The sequence below is a fragment of the Oncorhynchus mykiss genome, chromosome 17 (genome assembly GCF_057628025.1).
Source record: "Oncorhynchus mykiss isolate SJ-2025 chromosome 17, ASM5762802v1, whole genome shotgun sequence".
NCBI classification, from domain to species: Eukaryota; Metazoa; Chordata; class Actinopteri; order Salmoniformes; family Salmonidae; genus Oncorhynchus; species Oncorhynchus mykiss.
The window spans coordinates 53,400,288-53,421,361 of NC_143038.1; the positions used below are offsets into that span (position 1 = coordinate 53,400,288).

A 21,074-nucleotide genomic window follows, 5' to 3' on the forward strand; every position below is an offset into this window, starting at 1 on the left:
GTTTTCCTTTGTGCGAGCCAAGCACATACTGGGTCCTCCACGGAGGAACAAAATCAGGAGGAAGAAGCATACTGTACTGCATGAGGAGAGACCAGACAGCTCTACGCCTCCAACTCTATAACAGATGACCCCACATTTCCTACATTAATATGAAACATTGGACTTTAGAGGACAGTGGAGTAGGGCTATTTTCATTTATAAAAGGGTGCACAAACACTTGGGTTCGATTGTAATGAACAGGCAGAACTTAACTTCCTCCTACAGGATACCACTGGATTACTTGATTGCAATGGACAATCCACAAAGATAAACCAGCAGATCAGTTGATCTCTCCAAAAGGGTTCTACCTGGAACCGCAAAGGGTTATCCCATGGGGCCAGCCAAAGAACCCTTTTGGAACACTTTTTCTAAGAGTGTACAGAGGAAGTTGAATGAGGTAGAGCTGGCACATGATATATTAACATCACCACAGACATGCGCATGCTCTCCGACACCATATCAAGAACATGCTAAACACAACGACCAGCTACAGTATACGATGCCACCAATGTATTCATTCTCACAGGCTGCATAATCTAACAGTCATACTAATGAGTTTACATGTGATTAATTGAAGGCAAGGTAGGGCATACATCCACAGCAGTCTTGAATCTTAAAAAATAAAAAAAATAAACCACTGACAGTTATGGTGTTATGTCCATTGAAATGCATATTGTTTACTGTGTTTGCAATAACAGTTCATTTACTTTACATACTATTGATGGCACCCCTAAAGGCATGCTGTCCTATACAAATCTTTCAAAAGATCAGTAGAGGCCAATATTGTTCTCTGCTCCTACTCCCCTATTCTCTGGCAGTCATGTCCAAACATTAGTCTAATTCAGCCCTGACTGCCTATGGCTCCATAGAATAATAAAATAATCAGTGGTTTCTAATCCTGTATTCAGCCACTGATATGAATCAAAGTGAGTGAGGATGGCGGTACAGGCCAGTGCAGTATATCTTTCAGAAATTAGAATTTACAAGTAGCATAGTTAGTGCTCATAAATTCATTATTGCTATTTCCACGGATAAGTTCCCAGCGAGACTCACTGAATCATCCGCCAACTACGACTGTCATCTGTCTCTGGGACTGTAATGTGAAGGAGAATAAAATAAAAAAAACACAGCACTTTATCACACACACACACACACACACACACACACACACACACACACATGCACACACACACACACACACATGCAGCACAAACCCATACACACAAAGACCTGAATATATCACATACTGAACACACACAGAGATATGCTTACCACACACATGTACGCAGGGTTGGGTACTTTCTAAATGTAATCCATTACCAGTTACCTGTCCAAAAATTGCAATCAGTAACATAGCTTCAAGATTACACAAACTCAGTAACATAATCTGATTACTTTCAGTTACTTTTTCCTTAAGAGGCATTAGAAGAAGACAAAAAGGATCCATCAACCCCATTTGGTGTGTTATCATAGTGATCTCTAAATTGTGGTCAGACTCGCTCAGGTGGAACAAATGTAAAATTGTGCCTTTTTCAATGCTGAATTGAATGTCATTGAGAAAACAGAAAGGTGTCGTAATGCTTTTCCCCCCCCTGCAAACAGCTTTTCTGAATTCAACAGTAATCCAATAAATAATAATTACATTTTTCAAAAGTATCTCTAATCTGATTACAGTTTTTTTGTAATCAGATTACATGTAATCAGCTACACCCCAACCATGCACATATTAACACACACACATATGCAATCACACACACACAAACAATTGTCCACCCCCCCAAAAAAACAAACTTTGGAATAATAAACAGCGTAGGCACACTTTAAGTCGCTACTTGGTGTAATACAAGTTAATAATGAATAATGATGCTTTTAACATGCTAATTGATTGGAACACTACAAGCACCAATATGTTGCTTTTTAGAGTTCCTTTACAGTTAATACCAAACACTGCACTATAGATACTAGACAGAGGCAAGTCAGATACCATGTTTATTTTAAGGTCCACATAAATCTTGAGGGGGTTCAAAATAATTGAAATATGCCTTGGTACCAAGGCCTCTGTACAACATTTAAAGATGTCTGGCTGTCTCCAGCATCTCTCTCAGTGGCATAGAAGAGGCCAGAAAGTTCACTATCACATCTGGAGCAGGCCTATGGGAGAGCGCTTTTAATTATGAAACAAGTCTCTCAACTCAGAAAAGGAGGCCAAACCTCAATTTGCCTTGGCAATCAAAGTCTTTGGGATCCCCACTGTCCTGCACATCAACAAAACCACAGACACACAGTAATACAGACAGAAAGAAAGACACACATACACACACACTCATAATGGTCGGTCATGTTCATCTATATAAGAGTTACTCAGACATAATTCTCCCCTGTTCTTTCCAGAGTCACTGGCAGTTGATTATTTGGATAGTCTTTTTTGCCCCTGACAAACTGATTATTTTTCACTTTTCTGTCCACCTTGTCTGGACAATAAAAGAGAGATCTTATAACATCTTGGAAACAAAAGATGTGATGCTATCTCGGATTCCAAGTCAATGCTATTTATGGAAGAACATTTTTTACAGTTAAATTTAGCCATTTCACAGACTATGCCAACATGGCACAAATAGATGTATGTTTCATAAACTGTTCCATAAGAGACATGCAAGATCTTCGGAGAAATTACAAAACACAACTGCATTTGTCCATGTCATTGCTGCCCAGCAAGAGAGAATCCAGGGGTAAACATGCTTCTCAAAATGTATCTGCTGAAAATAGGCTACAACTGTTTGATTATAGGCCTATAACCGACTGTTGGGAAACGTAGCCCAAACTGTCCTCTGTCCCAATGTCATCATCCACCCATGTATTGTCCAATAAAATAATTGTTTCCAAAATGGTTTAAATAGACTAATTACAGCTCTCAGAAGATAATTGTGCAGTTCCTACAACAGGTTTTCATAATACACAGTGCCAGTTAAGCAAACAATGTCAATCAATTGTACTGTAGATATTTAGCAAAACATGTTGTGCAATGCTTGCCTATGTTCCTGGAATATTGACATTGCAGTGTGGTCTACTTAAAGATGTTCACATGCACTATATTTGCAGCTGTTAGTTCTTATAAACAAATATTTTTACTTTAAGATGTTTACATGCAATACAGTGAACAAAAATATAAACGCAGCATGTAAAGTGTTGGTCCCATGTGTCATGAGCTTAAATATAAAATCCCAGAAATGTTCCATATGCACAAAAAGCTTATTTCTTTCTAATTTTGTGCACACATTTGTGATAATCCATCCACCTGACAGGTGTTTTCTGTCTGTAATTAAGCCATTTTGTGGGGAAGAACTCATTATGATTGGCTGGGCCTGGCTCCCCAGTGGGTGGGCTAATTCCCTCCAAGGTCTACCCATGGCTGAACCCCTGCCCAGTCATGTGAAATCCATAGATTCATTCCTAATGTCTTTTTATTCTATTTATTTCAATAGACTGATTTCCTTACATGAAAAAATCCTTGAAATTGTTATATGTTGCATTTATATTTTTGTTCATTATATTTTTGATCTTATAAAATCCTTATTATTCCCTAACATTCAACTAAAATCTGTTAGATTGAAAAGGGCATGTCAGAGGTCAGAACAAGCATGGGGGTGGTTCCATCTGAGATGAGAAAAGAGAGCGAGCAAGTTACTACCTTTGAAGTAGTGTTCAGGTGAGAAGAATGTACATATGTTGGTGAGACTAAATGCAATGACCACAAATGCATTTAGGCAATAACATCTTCATGTGGATAACAAACAGAAAAGTACAGCTGTTAGACTGACATGAAATGAAAGATTCAATCTAATGGGGCAACGGTTGGGTGGAAAACCAAACAGGACAACCTACTTAACATTATGGCCATTATGGCCAAACAACTCAGTGATCCTCCAGATGTCAAATGCTTGTTTTTCGAGGGAGAAGTCTTTAGGTGAGAACTTAATTTATTGATGACTAGGGCGGAGAAAGAGCAGACTAGTATATATTGTGCATCGACCCTAAACAAGACCAAGGCCCCATAGAGAACCATGATGAGGAGCTAGACATGAAACCAGAGCTTTGTGGAAGATAGCACAAGGAATAATTTAGTAAGGCAAGTCATTTAGTAGTGATAATGTACATGAAATAAAACATCTTCAATGAAAATTCAAATGAAAAAGAACCGGTGCATACAAATGTTTAATTTTAGATGTGTAGTGGCTTGCAATATGTAGTAAAAAACTAAACAGTGGGCCATTTTTTGTTTGTCTAATATTATATTCAAGAGGCTGACTTTTTTTAAATGCAAAGCTTTTGTTTTATTTGTCCCTTCCAGAATCTTAACTGGGTCCCTTTGAAACTATATGTGAAACATTGCCTTACTTTCCATGGGCAAACATGCATGATGGGATGAATGTTTCATGACTTATGTGTGTTTCTTTGTGTGTGTGAGTGTGTGTGTTGGATGAAAAGTGGACTGGGAAGACATCCAGATGAGCCGTATCACTGCAGGGTAAAACTCAAAAACCTCCATCTCCTGTCACACCCACCCCCATCCTGGCCTTGGCAGTGCCAGCCGTCGGGGTCCTCTGAGTGGGCTGTGGCACAGGGGGTCCTGCTGGAGCCCAATTCCCACCAGGCTGTGGATCCCTGAACAGACATAGACGTAAACACGATAGAGATAAAAAGGTTGAGGCTTAGTGCCTCCTGCAGCTCAGAATACTCAATGACCTGATTTCTCTTGTATGGTTTCCGGCGTGGAAGCACAGTGATCCATGCAGCCAGCCGGCTGGACATTAGGGGCTACAGTCGCCAGGAGCAGAGAATTTCACTGCACTATCAGCAGAACATGGGCCTGGAGGAGGGAGGAAACGAAAGGGGAGGAGAGGAGAGATGATCATAGAGTAGAGTATCAGTTAAGAGGGAGAGGGAGATGTTTTAAAGGAGGATTCTGACAGACAGTCGAGGAATGGGTTAGGCGAGTTGTCAAATGCCATCACAGTAAAGACGCTACATACAACCCTTTCCAAGAGGAGGGTAGAACCAGATACAGCACAGTGCATCACATAAAACAGAGAAGATAAACCATGGAACCTGGTGACAAATGCATACAGTGATAGAACTATAGCAGATCCACTATCCATAATGAATAATTTTTTCGTCAACACTGTACATCTTCTCGACTGAGCTTACATTCAAATCAAAAGGCCAAATAGTCTATGCGATAAAGCAAAAGTCTACTTTGTCTTAAAAACAGAAGAGGAAAATGTAGGCCTAACACTCAATGAAGAAGTTGCTTCAACACTTTCACTTTTATCCTGGGTAATGGAAAAGACTTTAATAAATCAATGTCTCTTGCTGATGTTGCTGATGCATGTTTTATTTCTGGCTATGACGGAGAAGCTTAACTCGTCAGCAACACAAACTGGGAAAAGAAGGATGTCTTTTCAACCTAGTAACTATATTCCAGTATCAGAACATATTTTACGACCTGAAACAACACATCTACAGATCCCAGATTCTGAACACATTTCTTAAAGCATCAGTGCTTCTCTTCTATTCCTGATAACACAATGAAATGTTCTCTGTCCTTACAAATCAAAAATCGAAATAGACTAGAATCAATCCTCCTTTTATAGGAGAAAATAATGGAATTATACAGAGTATAAAGGCGAGACAAAATTGTAGAAATATGGCAAATTGTCAAGTCAAAACTGCAAGCTAACAATAAGATAGCATTGATTTTGCTCCCCAAAGCCAAACCTATTTTATGAGAATTATTTTAACCTCCAAACTGTGTGAAGCTAACTCTCAGTTGGATAACATAATTGTTCAGAAAGGCAAATCACATCACAGTATTTTGTGAACAGAATAAGCGCTCATCCTGAAAAAATGTCCATTGGATTTTTATGATGTTAGAAAAAACAGGTATTGGGTTCCAGTTCCACAATGGCGGTGATCAATGAGTATACATATCATCCCTTATTAATGTCACTTGTTAAATCCTCTTCAATCAGTGTAGATGAATGGGAGGAGGCAGCTTAAAGAAGGATTTTTTTAAGACAATTGAGACATGGATTGTTTATGTGTGCCATTCAGAGGATGAACAGACAAAACAAAAGATTTAAGTGCCTTTGAAAGGGTTATGGTATTAAGTGCCACGTGCACCGGTTTGTGTCAATAACTGCAACGCTGCTGGGTTTTTCACACTCAACAGTTTCTTGTGTGTATCTACAATGGTCCACCACCCAAAGGACATCTAGCCAACTTGACACAAGTATGGGATGCATTGGGGCGGCAGGTTAACCTAGTGGTTAGAGTGTTGGACTAGTAACTGGAAGGTTGCACGTTCAAACCCCCAAGCTGTCAAGGTACAAATCTGTCGTTCTGCCACTGTTCCTAGGCCGTCATTGAAAATAAGAATTTGTTCTTAACTGACTTGCCTAGTTAAATAAAGGTAAAAACATTTTTTTTTTAAATGGAGTCAACATGGGTCAGCATCCCTGTGGAATGCCTTCGACACCTTGTAGAGTCCATACCCCAATGTATTGAGGCTGTTCTGAGGGCAAAAGGCGGGGGGTAAAACTCAATATTAGTAAGGTGTTCATAATGTTTGGTATACTCAGTGTACATTACCCTGTAGGCCTACTCAACCTTTTGGATAAAAAGGCTGGCATGCCAAAGCTTGGGGGCGGCATTGGCTCAAAGCATTCTTCCATCGTTGTGACATTTAATGGTACCACATCAAAGACGGCTGTGTAGAAAGGCTGTCTGAAATTGGAAGAGATCATTTCAGATATTAAGAGCTCACTAATTGAGAATGAGCTATATAAATGTACAGGGGCGTCATTGATTATTAGAGCGGACATAATGTATGTGAGGATGGAGGAGGGGTGGTCAAGAGTGGGCCTGGGCACCTGGAAGTTGGAGAATTTTGCATTTTTAAGCTTTTTCCTGCAAGCTTTTTCCTGCGTAATCATTATGCCTTATTCTATTCTACACATTCCAGAGGGGGTCATTCTGACTGTTGTAAATCACACATCTCAATATCCTACACTAAAATGCCTAGGATATTATATTAATATTAAAACACAGTACATTGAATCATAGCACACATCAAAACATGAATCAATCATCAATCAACATATTATGGCACCATAATTAATACACACATACTGTAGGTATATCATGATATCATCGTACGGTGCCAGATTCTGTATCTTTCTGACTGGTGGTTAAATTGTTTAAGAAACTATGCTTCTCTGCATCTCTGCTAACATCTAGGTAAAAGATGGAAAGGAATGTAAGTCTTATTCAGTACATTTAGTAATTGCTTGCTTTTCTAAACTCTTGCAACCTTGCCAGCAAGATAGTTAGACCTACTCTAACTTTATTGATGGCCTGAAATGGCTTGGTAGCTAGTTATGTTGTTGGGAGATTGGGAACCTATCTAGCTGGTTAACAAAATAAATTGCTAGGTGGCTAGTATTATAAAGAAACAAAACATTTTTTTTTATTCATCAACAACGAATCAATAGGTTACATAGCTTGATCAAATTAATTTATAAACAAACATACCTCCAGCGAGTCCTGCCCATCACCGGCAGCTAAAATCAAATTAAATGCTGTGTGTGTCACTCTACACTCTCTCCTCCTCCACTGACTATATTGCATTAGAGTATCTAGTGTATCTTTTCTCTGTGCACCTTGTAAGGAACCACTTACAAGGGAGAAAATGGAGGAACTCTTTGCCTGGTCCAGTCAGTGTGTTCACTTCCACAAAATACAGCTGACAGATTTTATTATCAATAATTATGAAAAAAAAAGTGGGCTTAAAAATGTTTAGATATTAACTTAACATCTGAAAAATACAAAATAAACTGGATATTTCTCAGGGGACATGTGCCCTTGTGCCCCCTATTGGCATGACGCCACTGTCAATGTACATGCTACGATCTGAGAAGATGGTGCTGATTGCAAAGACCTAAACTCAGCAAAAAAAGAAAAGTCCCTTTTTCAGGACCCTGTCATTCAAAGATAATTTGTAAAAATAAAAGAAAATCCAACTTCAAAGATATTCATTGTAAAGGGTTTAAACACTGTTTCCCATGCTTGTTCAATGAACCATAAACAATTAATGAACATGCACCTGTGGAACGGTCGTTAAGACACTAAAAGCTTACAGACGGTAGGCAATTAAGGTCACAGTTATGAAAACTTAGGACACTAAAGAGGCCTTTCTACTGACTCTGAAAAACACAGAAAGAAAGATGCACAGGGTCCCTACTCATCTGCGTGAACGTGCCTTAGGCATGCTGCAAGGAGGCATGAGGACTTCAGATGTGGCCAGGGCAATAAATTGCAATGTCCGTACTGTAAAACGCCTCAGACAGCGCTACAGGGGGACAGGACGAACAGCTGATCATCCTCGCAGTGGCAGACCACGTGTAACAACACCTGCACAGGATCGATACATCCGAACATCACACCTGCGGTACAGGTACAGGATGGCAACAACAACTGCCCGAGTTACACCAGGAATGCACAATCCCTCCATCAGTGCTCAGACTGTCTGCAATAGGCTGAGAGAGGCTGGACTGAGGCAGGACTTGTAGGCCTGTTGTAAGGCAGGTCCTCACCAGACATCACCGGCAACAACGTCGCACAAACCCACCATCGCTGGACCAGACAGGCCTGGCAAAAAGTGCTCTTCACTGACGAGTCGCGGTTTTGTCTCACCAGGGGTGATGGTCGGATTTGCAAATCTTGTGCAGTCCATGAGGAGGAGATGCACTGCAGTTCTTAATGCAGCTGGTGGCCAGATACTGACTGTTACTTTTGATTTTGACCCCCCCCCCCCCCCCCCTTTGTTCAGGGACACATTATTCCATTTATGTTAGTCACATGTCTGTGGAACTTGTTCAGTTGATGTCTCAGTTGTTGAATCTTGTTATTTTCATACAAATATTTCCACATGTTAAGTTTGCTGAAAGTAAACGCAGTTGACAGTGAGAGGACATTTCTTTTTTTGCTGAGTTCATAAACCTTTGTCTCTATTTAGCCTACAATAAAAATATGCCTAGAAAACTGACAATTGAGAACATCACCATCCCTTCAGTCTTCCCTCTAAGTGAAGATTTACTGGTGTGTGATCTATATGGTGTGTGGTTCTGTTGGCTTCAAGCGTGACTCGTGTATTCTCTCCACCACAGTGGTCTGTGACTGTCAAAGCAGAAACTCTGATCTGAGTGATTCTGGAGAGGCTGGCAAAAGAAAAGACAAAGCAATATTCAAGGGGATTCACATAAAAAGGTCTGAGAAATCATTGACCTTCTTGGTGCGACCTCCGATGTCTGTCACATTTGTTTGATCTCCTTGAGAATGCAATGTGAAGAACATATCTCTCATCCACTGACATTTACCTCAATGACAACACAGCTCTCAAACAGTTACCTAGGGGCTATTTCCAGAACTAAGCCATAATACAGTGGTAATCCCGGCCTGTGTGTCTGGTAATGTGTGTTGCTAGATTGAACGATAATGAGAGATCATTGTGCCGTGCTAATCACAGCTCTTTCTTTCCCTCCATTTTCTACCTCGGGAAGAGGGGGGGGAAATGTTGCTAATTATGCATTTCAATAGGATTACTAGATCTATGTAATCAACTATTCTGAGTATCTCACTAATGACGAATTTATCCAAAAAGAAGATGTTTAATCAAAGGGTGTGATTTGTGTTGTCAGGGAGATTTGCATGCCTGTGACGGGGGGATTTGAGCTGTAGCAGGGGCCCTAAAGGGCTTGGCAGTGGGCATGTTTAATGCTGATATGACAAGATATTAAGCAACATTTTAAGCTTGACCTTCAGCCATCTTCTGCCTGAGCAAAGTTACATGACACCAACGGACAACATGATTAGGCTATCCTATCCCTAGCATACAGTAGAAGGCAGACATACACAATTTGTCTTTGATGTTAATTTACACCTAGACTTACTGAGACTTATTCTTTGTAAGTTTGTTCCGGGTTCACTAGATCAAAAAAGGTAGTTCACTGGCAAAGATTAAAAGGGTAATGATGTGTTAAAGGTAGTAACACTCCAATTAGAGTAATGTTGCTATAAACAGTAAACATCAAAAAGGATACCATGATAAATTGGGGGTCATATCCTACCAATTTGTAAACATCTCCGCTTTAAAAATGATTTAATTTACTGTACAGTGTAACTCAGGAAGTTTATATCATTAAAGACTGCTGTACTACTATGCTATATGCAGTGCAATGCAAAAGTGATTTACTATATGCCAAGCATACATTCTACAAACAGTATACTGTAATTCTAATAGAAAACATAATCAATTAGAATCTTCATGAGCACAATTTCAATTTACATAGCTCGGCCTTGTTGAAACATGGTCATTAGAGGCACATTGATAATTTACCTTAGCACACATTACCCAGGCCTGGATGGCACATGCAACGCTAATAGGTAATTTGCCTCATGTTCTTGAGTAAACTTCTCATAGCTGGTATTGGGTCTAGGAGCCCTGTTCTCCTTCAACTATGCCACTGTAGTTCAGTGTTGTTTACCAGAGCTAATTAAGCTAAATCAAATAATTTTATATTACCCAATACCTGGATCATGTTCTGTAAAAGGTAGGCCACTTTAAGGAACATGTAGTTCAGATTCAGACTCTTGGACAGCCTTGTTAATTTACCCAGAAACCCATTAACGGGAAGCTCCATCAATAACCACGACAGGTAAGGAAACACTGCAGGCCTGACGGCAACATAAAACACATTTTCTCCCTCAAATATCTCACCAAACTGTCCATCTCATCGACTGGAAGTGACACCTGCTTTCTCATTACCCAACATTATTGAAAAAGCCTATAGATGGTCTTTCCAGAGTAACGGTGTCACCTGTATGTCAAGTCACATATGCAATGCAGCACGTCAGCTCTCATGGTGTTTGTGTGTGTTCGTGTCCATGTGTGTTTTTGAGCCTATGTTGCCAGGGATTCCATAAGGAAAATTTGGCGCCTGATAATGTGACCTGGAAGATTTTATATTTACGGTCAATTCGAGAAATTTCCAGGACCTACAGTACCAGTCAAAAGTTTGGACACACCTACTCATAAAAAAAACACATTTGTTGCTATTTCTACATTGTAGAAAATAGCGAAGACATCAAAACTATGAAATAACACGTGGAATCATGTACTAACCAAAGAAGTGTTAAATCAAAATATATTTTATATTTGAGATTCTTCAAAGTAGCCACCCTTTGCCTTGATGACAGCTTTGCAAACTCTTGGCATTCTCTCAACCAGATTCATGAGGAATGCTTTTCCAACAGCCTTGAAAGAGTTCCCACAAATGCTGAGCACTTATTTTCTGCCTTCCCTTCACTCTGCGGTCCAACTCATCCTAAACCATCTCAATTGGGTTGAAGTTGGGTGATTGTGGAGGCCAGGTCATCTGATGCAGTACTCCATCACTCTCCTTCTTGTACAAATAGCCCTTACATAGCCTGGAGATGTGTTGGGCCATTGTCCTGTTAAACACAAATTATAATCCCACTAAGCGCAAATCAGATGGGATGGCGTATCACTGCAGAATGCTGTTGTAGCCATTCTGGTTAAGTGTGCCTTGAATTCAAAATAAATCACAGACACTGTCACCAGCAAAGCAAACCCACAACATCACACCTCCTCCTCCATGCTTCACGGTGGGAACGACACATGAGGAGATCATCCGTTCACCTACTCTGAGTCTTACAAAGACGCAGTGGTTGGAACCAAACATCTCAAATTTGGACTCATCAGACCAAAGGACAGATTTCCACCGGTCTAATATCCATTGCTCGTGTTTCTTGGCCCAAGCAAGTCTCTTCTTATTATTGGTGTCCTTTAGTAGTGGTTTCTTTGAAGCAATTTGAACATGAAGGCCTCATTCACGCAGTCTCCTCTGAACAGTTGATGTTGAGATGTGCCTGTTACTTGAATTCTGTGAAAAATCTATTTAGGCTGCAATTTCTGAGGCTGGTAACTCTAATGAACTTATCCTCTGCAGCAGAGTTAACTCTGGGTCTCCCATTCCTGTGGCTGTCCTCATGAGAGGCAGTTCCATCATAGCGCTTGATGGTTTTTGCGACTGCACTTGAAGAAACTTTCAAAGGTCCTGACATTTTCCGGATTGACTGACTTTCATGTCTTTAAGTAATGATGGATTGTGGTTTCTCTTTGCTTATTTGAGCTGTTTTTGACATAATATGGACTTGGTCTTTTACCAAATAGGGCAATCTTCTGTATACAACCCCTACCTTGTCACAACACAACTGATTGGCTCAAACTCATTAAGAAGGAAAGAAATTCCACAAATTAACAAGGCACACCTGTTAATTGAGATGCATTCCAGGTGACTACTGTACCTCATGAAGCTGGTTGGGAGAATGCCAAGAGTGTGCAAAGCTGTCATCAAGGCAAAGGGTGACTACTTTGAAGAATCTCAAATATAAAAAATATTTGTTTAACATCTTTTTGATTCCTACATTATTTTTTTGATGTCTTCAATATTATTCTACAATGTAGATAATAGTACAAATAATGAAAAACCCTGGAATGAGTAATTGTGTCCAAACTTTTGACTGGTACTGTATATACATTGGGTGCCTAACCCATTAGGCAGCCACGAATGGTTCAACCTCTCTTTCGTATCGTCCGAGATCCCCAAAGATTGGAAAGCTGCTGCGGTCATCCCCTTCTTCAAAGGGGGTGACACTCGACCCAAACTGTTATAGACCTATATCCATTCTGCCCTGCCTTTCTAAAGTCTTCGAAAGCGAAGTTAATAAACAGATCACTGACCATTTCGAATCCCACCGTTCCTTCTCTGCTATGCAATCCGGTTTTCGAGCTGGTCGCAGTGCACCTGAGCCATGCTCAAGGTAATAAATGATATCATAACCGCCATCGATAAATATAGTACTGTGCAGCCGTCTTCATCGACCTGGCCAAGGCTTTCGACTCTGTCAATCACCGTATTCTTATCGGCAGACTCAACAGCCTTGGTTTCTCAAATGACTGCCTCGCCTGGTTCACCAACTATTTCTCAGACAGTGTGTCAAATCGGAGGGCCTGTTGTCTGGCAGTTTCTATGGGGGTACCACAGGGTTCAATTCTCAGGCCGACTCTTCTCTCTGTATATATCAACGATGTCGCTCCTGCTGCGAGTGATTCCCTTATCCACCTCTACACAGACGACACCATTCTGTATACATCTGGCCCTTCTTTGGACACTGTGTTAACTGACCTCCAAACGAGCTTCAATGCCATACATCTCCAATCCAAAATTAAATCTAGAATCGGCTTCCTATTTCGCAACAATGCCTCTCTCACTCACACCGCTAAACATACCCTCGTAAAACTGACTATCCTACCGATCCTCGACTTTGGCGATGTCATTTACAAAATAGCTTCCAATACTCTCAATTAAATGTTGACTCCCCGTATCTGCTTCTCTCCTCCAGCGTCAGTCCTTACAGAATGCAGCAGCCATCAAATGAGGCATCGGGGAATGCTGGCGTTTCGGTTGGTGGTGATGTCGGGTCTGGGGGCTGCCGCCGATGAAACCGGGGGTGCCTTAGCTGGATCATCGGGCTTCCATGCCATAGCTGGCTCGACAGGTTTCCTTTCTCTGGTTGTCTCAGAAGGTGCCCATCCCAGGTCGAGAGATACTTGAGTAATCAAGGTGACAGACACATTCAATACCGTCTTGCATACTCTTGCCTGCATCTAGCCTCTAGCTGATCTAGGTTGTGAACATCCAACAGTTGCAAACGAGAGTTTCAATTGAACAAATTTAGGTATGTTTATCCCTGTTTTGTTCCATTTGGTTCCGTTTAAGATTTTTGTAATTTTATTTCACCTTTATTTCACCTTTACTTAAACAGGTAGGCCAGTTGAAAACAAGTTCTCATTTACAACTGTGATCTGGCCAAGATAAAGCAAAGCAGTGCGACACAAACAACACAGAGTTACACATGGGATAAACAAACGTACAGTCAATAACACAATAGAAACATTTATATACAGTGTGTGCAAATGTAGTAAGATTAGGGAGGTAAGGCAATAAATAGTGGTGAAATATTTACAATTTAGCAACGAAACACTGGAATGATAGACTAGAGTGATAGATGTGCAGAAGATGAATGTGCACCCCACTGGGGTGCAAAGGAGCAAAAAGAACAAAAAACAATATGGGGATGAGGTAGTTGGGTAGGCTATTTAAAGATGGGCTGTGTACAGGTGCAATGATCGGTAAGCTGCTCTGACAGCTGATACTTAAAGTTAGTGAGGGAGATATAAGACTCCAATAGAATCGGCAGAATGAATGCACCCCGATCACATGGAAAAACAGAACTAGCAGCCATATAAACAGCATGATCACTTTGCTCGTTATATATATATAATTCCTTCTCGCATCTATGCTCTCTCCTCCTCTCACCTTTTCCCTTCGCTTGTGGACTTCAGTTCACAATACAACAGCTATCTGTGATGAAAAAACCTTCCCAAGCCAAACCTTCAAACCATAACCGCTAACCTCTACACACAGCCTACATCGTTGTCACCATATTAACATCATAGTCAACATACACTATATATACAAAAGCATGTGGACACTAGGGGTGCAACGGTACAAAGTATGTTGTCGAACCGTTCGGTATGCCCCCTACGGTTCAATACGCACACGTGAACCGCGAAATTACGATATGCCTGTCATTTTCCTATAATTTCCAAAACTTGCTTATTGCGCTGCAGACTACATGCACCTTGTACATACAGACCCACAGAACCAGATACGCAGTTTGTGAACAGGCTTGGCAGGCAACTGCTTGGGGCACAAGGCCTTTAGGGTCTCCTGAGGGCTGACAAACTTTACTCCACAGCAATGTCTCAAAATGTGGCAACCGCAGTGACCACAACCCCCTCCCCCTTAAACAACCAATGGACAATTTGCAATGACATCTCAGTGGGAAACCTCCCTAAAGGGGACGGGAAACTGGGAAACTAAAAACAAATAAATATTCTCCCAGCTCTAACGTGACAATGGCGAGCGCTAGCGAGACAGAGAGAAGCAAATTTTAAGAGGCATCGCCGTTTCTCAAATCCGCTGTGTGGGAACATTTTGTATTCAGCGTTCAATACGATGACAAGTTTAAGAAGACCGTAAACAAACAAAGTACAGTCTGCAAGCATTGCTTTGCCACTGTCGGCTACTAGAGTGGAAACACTTCTAACATGTGTCATTTACGTCGCCATCACCCAGCCGTATCCCATGCAGGTGGAGCTGGAGCAAGGAGAGTCCACTCGTTAGTGAAAACACAACAATCTCCTGCTGCTGCCTTCCAACAACAATTTGCCACAAATTCCGGAAAAAATTAAGAAATAACGAAAGCAGTGGGAGTATTCATAGCCAAAGATTTGCAGCCCTGTTCGGTGGACACCGATACCGACCTGATGAAAAAAATGTAACAGTGTTACAATGTCCCCTCCCTCACACATTTCAACAGCAAAGTAATTCCCAAACTCTATGAAACATCACGGAGAGAAATTGAAAACTAATTGACACAGACACCCTATCTAGCTCTCTCCACTGATAGTTGAACCTCCAGAGCAACTCAAAGCTACCTCACTGTGACAGTTCAGTATGTACTGTATTGGGAGATGAAGAGCTACGTGTTGCACACTCATCCCATGTATGAGAGTCATACAAGGGCACACTTTTCTTAAATGTAGAGATAGTGAAACCGTACCATGGCCCACAAACCGTGATACATACCTAACCGCGGGCCAACTGTACCGTTGCATCCCTAGTGGACACCCCTTCAGATTAGTGGATTTGGCTATTTTAGCCACACCCGTTGTTGAAAGGTGTATACAATTGAGCACACAGCCATACAATCTCCATCGACACGCAATAGCAGTAGAATGGCCTTACTGAAGAGCTCAGTGACTTTCAACATGAAACCGTCATAGGTTCCAACAAGTCAGTTCATCAAATTCTACCCTGCTAGAACTTGCCCGGTCAACTACTGTTGTTGTGAAGTGGAAATGTCTAGGAGCAACAACAGCTCAGCCACAAAGTGGTAGGTCACAAAAGCTCACAGAACGGGACCATCAAGTTCTGAAGCGTGAAGTGTGTAAAAATCTTTGGTCCTCGGTTGCAACACTCACTACCGAGTTCTAAACAGCCTGGGAGCTTCATAAAATGGGAGCTTCATAAAATGTGTTTCCATGGCCAAGCAGCCGCATACAAGTCTAAGATCATCATCTGCAATGCCAAGCGTTGACTGGAGTGGTGTAAAGGTCGCCGCCATTGGACTCTGGAGCAGTGCCAACTGTAAAGTTTGGTGGAGGAAGAATAATGGTCTGAGGCTGTTTTTCATGGTTCGGTCTAAGCCCCTTTGTTCCAGTGATGTGAAATCTTAACGCTACAGCATACAATTACATTCTAGATAATTCTGTGCTTCCAACTTTGCAGCAACAGTTTGGGGAATGCCCTTTCCTTTTTCAGCATGACAATGACTCCGTGCACAAAGCGAGGTCAATACAGAAATGGTTTGTCGAGATCTGTCTGGAAGAACTTGACTGGCCAGCAACGAGCCCTGACCTCAACCCATCAAAAACCTTTGGGATGAATTGGAACGCTGACTGCAAGCCAGGCCTAATAGCCCAACATCAGTGTCTGATGTCAATAATGCTCTTGTGGCTGAATGGAAGCAAGTCCATGCAGCAATGTTCCATCATCTAGTGGAAAGCCTTCCCAGCAGAGTGGAGGCTGTTATAGCAGCAAGGGGGGGAATGAGATGTTCGACAAGCAGGTGTCCACATACTTTTGGTCATGTAGTGTAGCTACTAGAACTAATGCATTGGTAAACCCGCTACAATCATGAAGAACAGTGTAGAGCAAGCAGTTTAGCAGTTACACCGGCAGGCCCCAGTGGCAATAAATTAATAAAACTAAAAGCTTACCTTGACTTGGAAGTGTTGGATAGCCATAGCCAGCTAGATAACATAGCATCCCTCTCTATTTGTATCGGGTGTTTGAATAGGCTAATCTAGCTAGCTGCATTTGCTAGCTAAGTAAGTGAAAGTGAGCATTTCGTGCAATTCTACACATTTTGCAATGACTTATGCCATGTTAATATGATATCTGAGTGAGAGTAACTAACAACATCATTGGTGGGTCACTGGAGAGATAGAGAGGGACAGAAAAAGGAAAGAGAGATTTTAGTTTATGTATGTCCGTTGGGTTTTCCCACAGACTTTAATGCATACCGTGTAAACACACAGGGATTGTCCTTTTGCACAAGAGACCCTACATCCCAACATTCCCTGGAAAGATATCCCATAATATCCCTGGGAAGTCCAAGTGCAGAAACATAACAATTTAATGTTTCAGATTTCAGCCAAGTCCTATTTACCTCTCAACACCACAACATGTACAGATATGAATGCAAAGAATAGCTCCCTCACACAGCCCTCACACAATAGCGCCCTCACACACTAAGCCCTCACACAGCCAACAAAACACATCTAACAGTAGAGCTATGTGCCAATGCATATTCAACAACACAGACCCACTGTGGCTGTAGATTCACCTATAGTCACACAGACAGTGACTCAAATACACATGCATAAAGACAGTAGTATGGCACCAAACACTCGCTTACACACACACACACGCACGCACACATGCAGACACACAATTTAGGAAACAAAAAGTGCCCTTTAACACTGGAGTGATAATCAGTGTCTACTCAGTGAATTTTCTTTCTGGCATTATTATAATGTTCCCTGTAGGACAAAAAAGTGTATGATTAAATAATGCAAATGCATTCCTCATGGCCTGAGAACCTGAGAACATTTTTCCCTTTCTTTAGACTTAAGGATTATACAGCAATGCCCTATAATGCGGTGAAAAATCTCCCCAAGTCCAAAGTTAATCTAAACACAGAAGTTATGCAATGCAGAACAGCACTTGAGGAACTCAAGCACAAAGCCAAGGACTGATTATTATACCAAAAAGAGAATAAGCACATTATTCAAGCAAATCAGCAATGGAAATCATGCAAATTAATGCAAGGTTTGCATTTGCTGGTTGAAAACGATGATTAATAGACAAAAATATTGCATTTTTCACCCAAAGAGAGAGAAGAGTGGATGCAAGGCAAGAGCTGACAAAGATTCATGAACCCTCTGATCCCGCTCTGCCTATATCCATTATGAGGTAAACATGTGTTGTCGTGACACACACACAACTAAACTTTATACCATGTAAAAAATGCCATTGTCCACATAATGCGGGACACTGTTTTCTTTTTATTCCTTCTGTTTCTGTTGTAAACAGCTGTTTACTTGGCCTATTGTTGAGGTCACACCCACCTTACTAAAGAGACAAACTGTTGAACTGCTAAATTGAGCACAGAATGTTCTAGTGAGGTGAGACAGAGAGAGAGAGAGCTGTGACCTACCTGTGTCCAGACTAAGGTTCAGGATGGTTCAGTCGTTTTCTCTCCTTCAGCCCCAGCTAACAAGCAGCGTCCCTGTTAGGGCCTGTTAAAGTGATAATTGAAGGATACGTCCAGGCACCACAGGCTTCCTGTTGACCAGGGCGAAGGACAACTCAGTTTGTAGAAACACTGCTGAGGCCTTGATGACGTGCTGTCCAAAACGGAATGTAGACATGGTGATGACTGCAGACCTGAAAGAGGGAAGAAGTGTTCAAATAAGGTGAACTGAGGCAAGACCGCTGCAGGGCTGTCTGTTAGGGTTCACTGGGTGTTCAGCAAATCACACTGCAGAAAGTATCTAAGGACAATACAAAGTACCACTTTCCAAAAAATCAACCGTTCATGAAACAGCTTTCAAGGTACAGAAGTCTGACAAACAAGCATGAAATGTGTGTCATCATCTAAAAAGTTCAAAATGGTCTCTTCGTATCGAAAAGTCTCAATCATAACAGAAATGAAAGAATACCCTAGTGTGAGAAACACAGTAATGACCAATACTGAGATACTAAACCATGCGCTTCACTGGAGCCAATTGCTCATTTTGAAGCTAGTTAAAACAAAAAGGATTGTCACTATTTGCAGCAGTTCTCTTGGTGAAATTGCGTTTGTGAAATGATGAGTCCTCTCATCAGTGTGTCACAGATATCAAGAGCACTGCCAAGATGACGTCACATCTGACCAAGCCCTCTCTATGGGCTGTCACAGATATCCCTGCTGGAAAAATCTATTACTGCAAACATAAAATATTTGAAAGTTATCTGTCTATGTTTCTGTAAGTGTCTCGTTCTCTTTTCACTTACTTTTTCTTACCACACTAGAATAATTGTTCATCTTCTATACAGGAGTCCAGGTTTCAATTAGCATTGGCCAGCATTTAATTAGACATGGGGAAAAACACAAAATAATATGTACTTTACCATTTACATTTTTTTATTTTTTTATTTCAACTTTGTTTAACCAGGTAGGCTAGTTGAGAACAAGTTCTCATTTGCAACTGCGACCTGGTCAAGATAAAGCAAAGCAGTGTCACACAGACAACAACACAGAGTTACACATGGAGTAAACAATAAACAACCCAATAACACAATAAACCAATCAATGACACAGTAGAAAAAATAAGTCTATATACAGTGTGTGCAAAAGGCATGAGGAGGTAGGCAATAAATAGGCCATAGGAGCAAATAGTTACAATTTAGCAGATTAACACTGGAGTGATAAATGAGAAGATGATGATGTGCAGGTAGAGATACTAGTGTGCAAAAGAGCAGAAAAGTAAATAAAATATAAACAGTATCGGGATGAGGTAGATAGATTGGGTGGGCTATTTACAGATGGACTATGTACAGCTGCAAAGATTAGTTAGCTGCTCAGATAGTTAATGTTTATAGTTAATGTTCCACGTTCGCCTTAGATAGTCGACCATTAGGGTCAGGGTTGATTAGGGAGGTCACCGCTCCTTTGGGCATGGTGACGCATGGGGGTCATACGGAGAGAAATAGTCTCTTCCTTATTGACTCTCCTGCGTTTCTAGTGGTGCTGGGCCTACCCTGGTTAGCTTGTCATAACCCCACTGTTTCCTTGCCACAGAGGGCTCTCACGGGGTGGCGGCGAGAGTGCCCAGGACGTTGTTTAGGGGTTTCGATTGGTGCTACTACAGTGGAGAGTCCAGACCAGGTCTCCACCATGACCCTTGAAAATGCCGATTTGGCTCTCGCCTACTCCAAAAAGAAGGCAACTCAATTACCACCTCATCGACGGGGCGATTGTGCAATAGATCTCCTGGTAGACGCTGCACTTCCCAGGAGTCACATGTATCTCCTCTCACAGGCGGAGTCGGAGGCTAGGGAAACATACAGTGGGGCAAAAAAGTATTTAGTCAGCCACCAATTGTGCAAGTTCTCCCACTTAAAAAGATGAGAGAGGCCTGTAATTTTCATCATAGGTACACTTCAACTATGACAGACAAAATGAGAAAAAAAATCCAGAAAATCACATTGTATGATTTTTAATGAATGTATTTGCAAATTATGGTGGAAAATAAGTATTTGGTCAATAACAAAAGTTTATCTCAATACTTTGTTATATACCCTTTGTTGGCAATGACAGAGGTCAAACGTTTTCTGTAAGTGTTCACAAGGTTTTCACACACTGATGCTGGTATTTTTGCCCATTCCTCCATGCAGATCTCCTCTAGAGCAGTGATGTTTTGGGGCTGTTGCTGGGCAACACGGACTTTCAACTCCCTCCAAAGATTTTCTATGGGGTTGAGATCTGGAGACTGGCTAGGCCACTCCAGGATCTTGAAATGCTTCTTACGAAGCCACTCCTTCGTTGCCTGGTCGGTGTGTTTGGGATCATTGTCATGCTGAAAGACCCAGCCAAGTTTCATCTTCAATATCCTTGCTGATAGAAGGAGGTTTTCACTCAAAATCTCACGATACATGGCC

General features: G+C 41.3%; 1 protein-coding gene across 3 annotated transcripts in view; it reads right to left on the minus strand.

The window, feature by feature from the left end:
- Positions 1-21,074, minus strand: part of fhit (fragile histidine triad diadenosine triphosphatase) — a 313,492-nt gene that overhangs the window by 184,610 nt on the left and 107,808 nt on the right. For all 3 annotated transcript variants that reach the window (XM_021569594.3, XM_021569595.3, XM_090205953.1), the window contains exon 4: positions 18,697-18,818. In XM_021569594.3, the coding sequence (XP_021425269.1) occupies positions 18,697-18,802 (106 nt within the window). In that variant the 5' untranslated portion in view covers positions 18,803-18,818. The remainder of the gene's footprint in view (positions 1-18,696; positions 18,819-21,074) is intronic.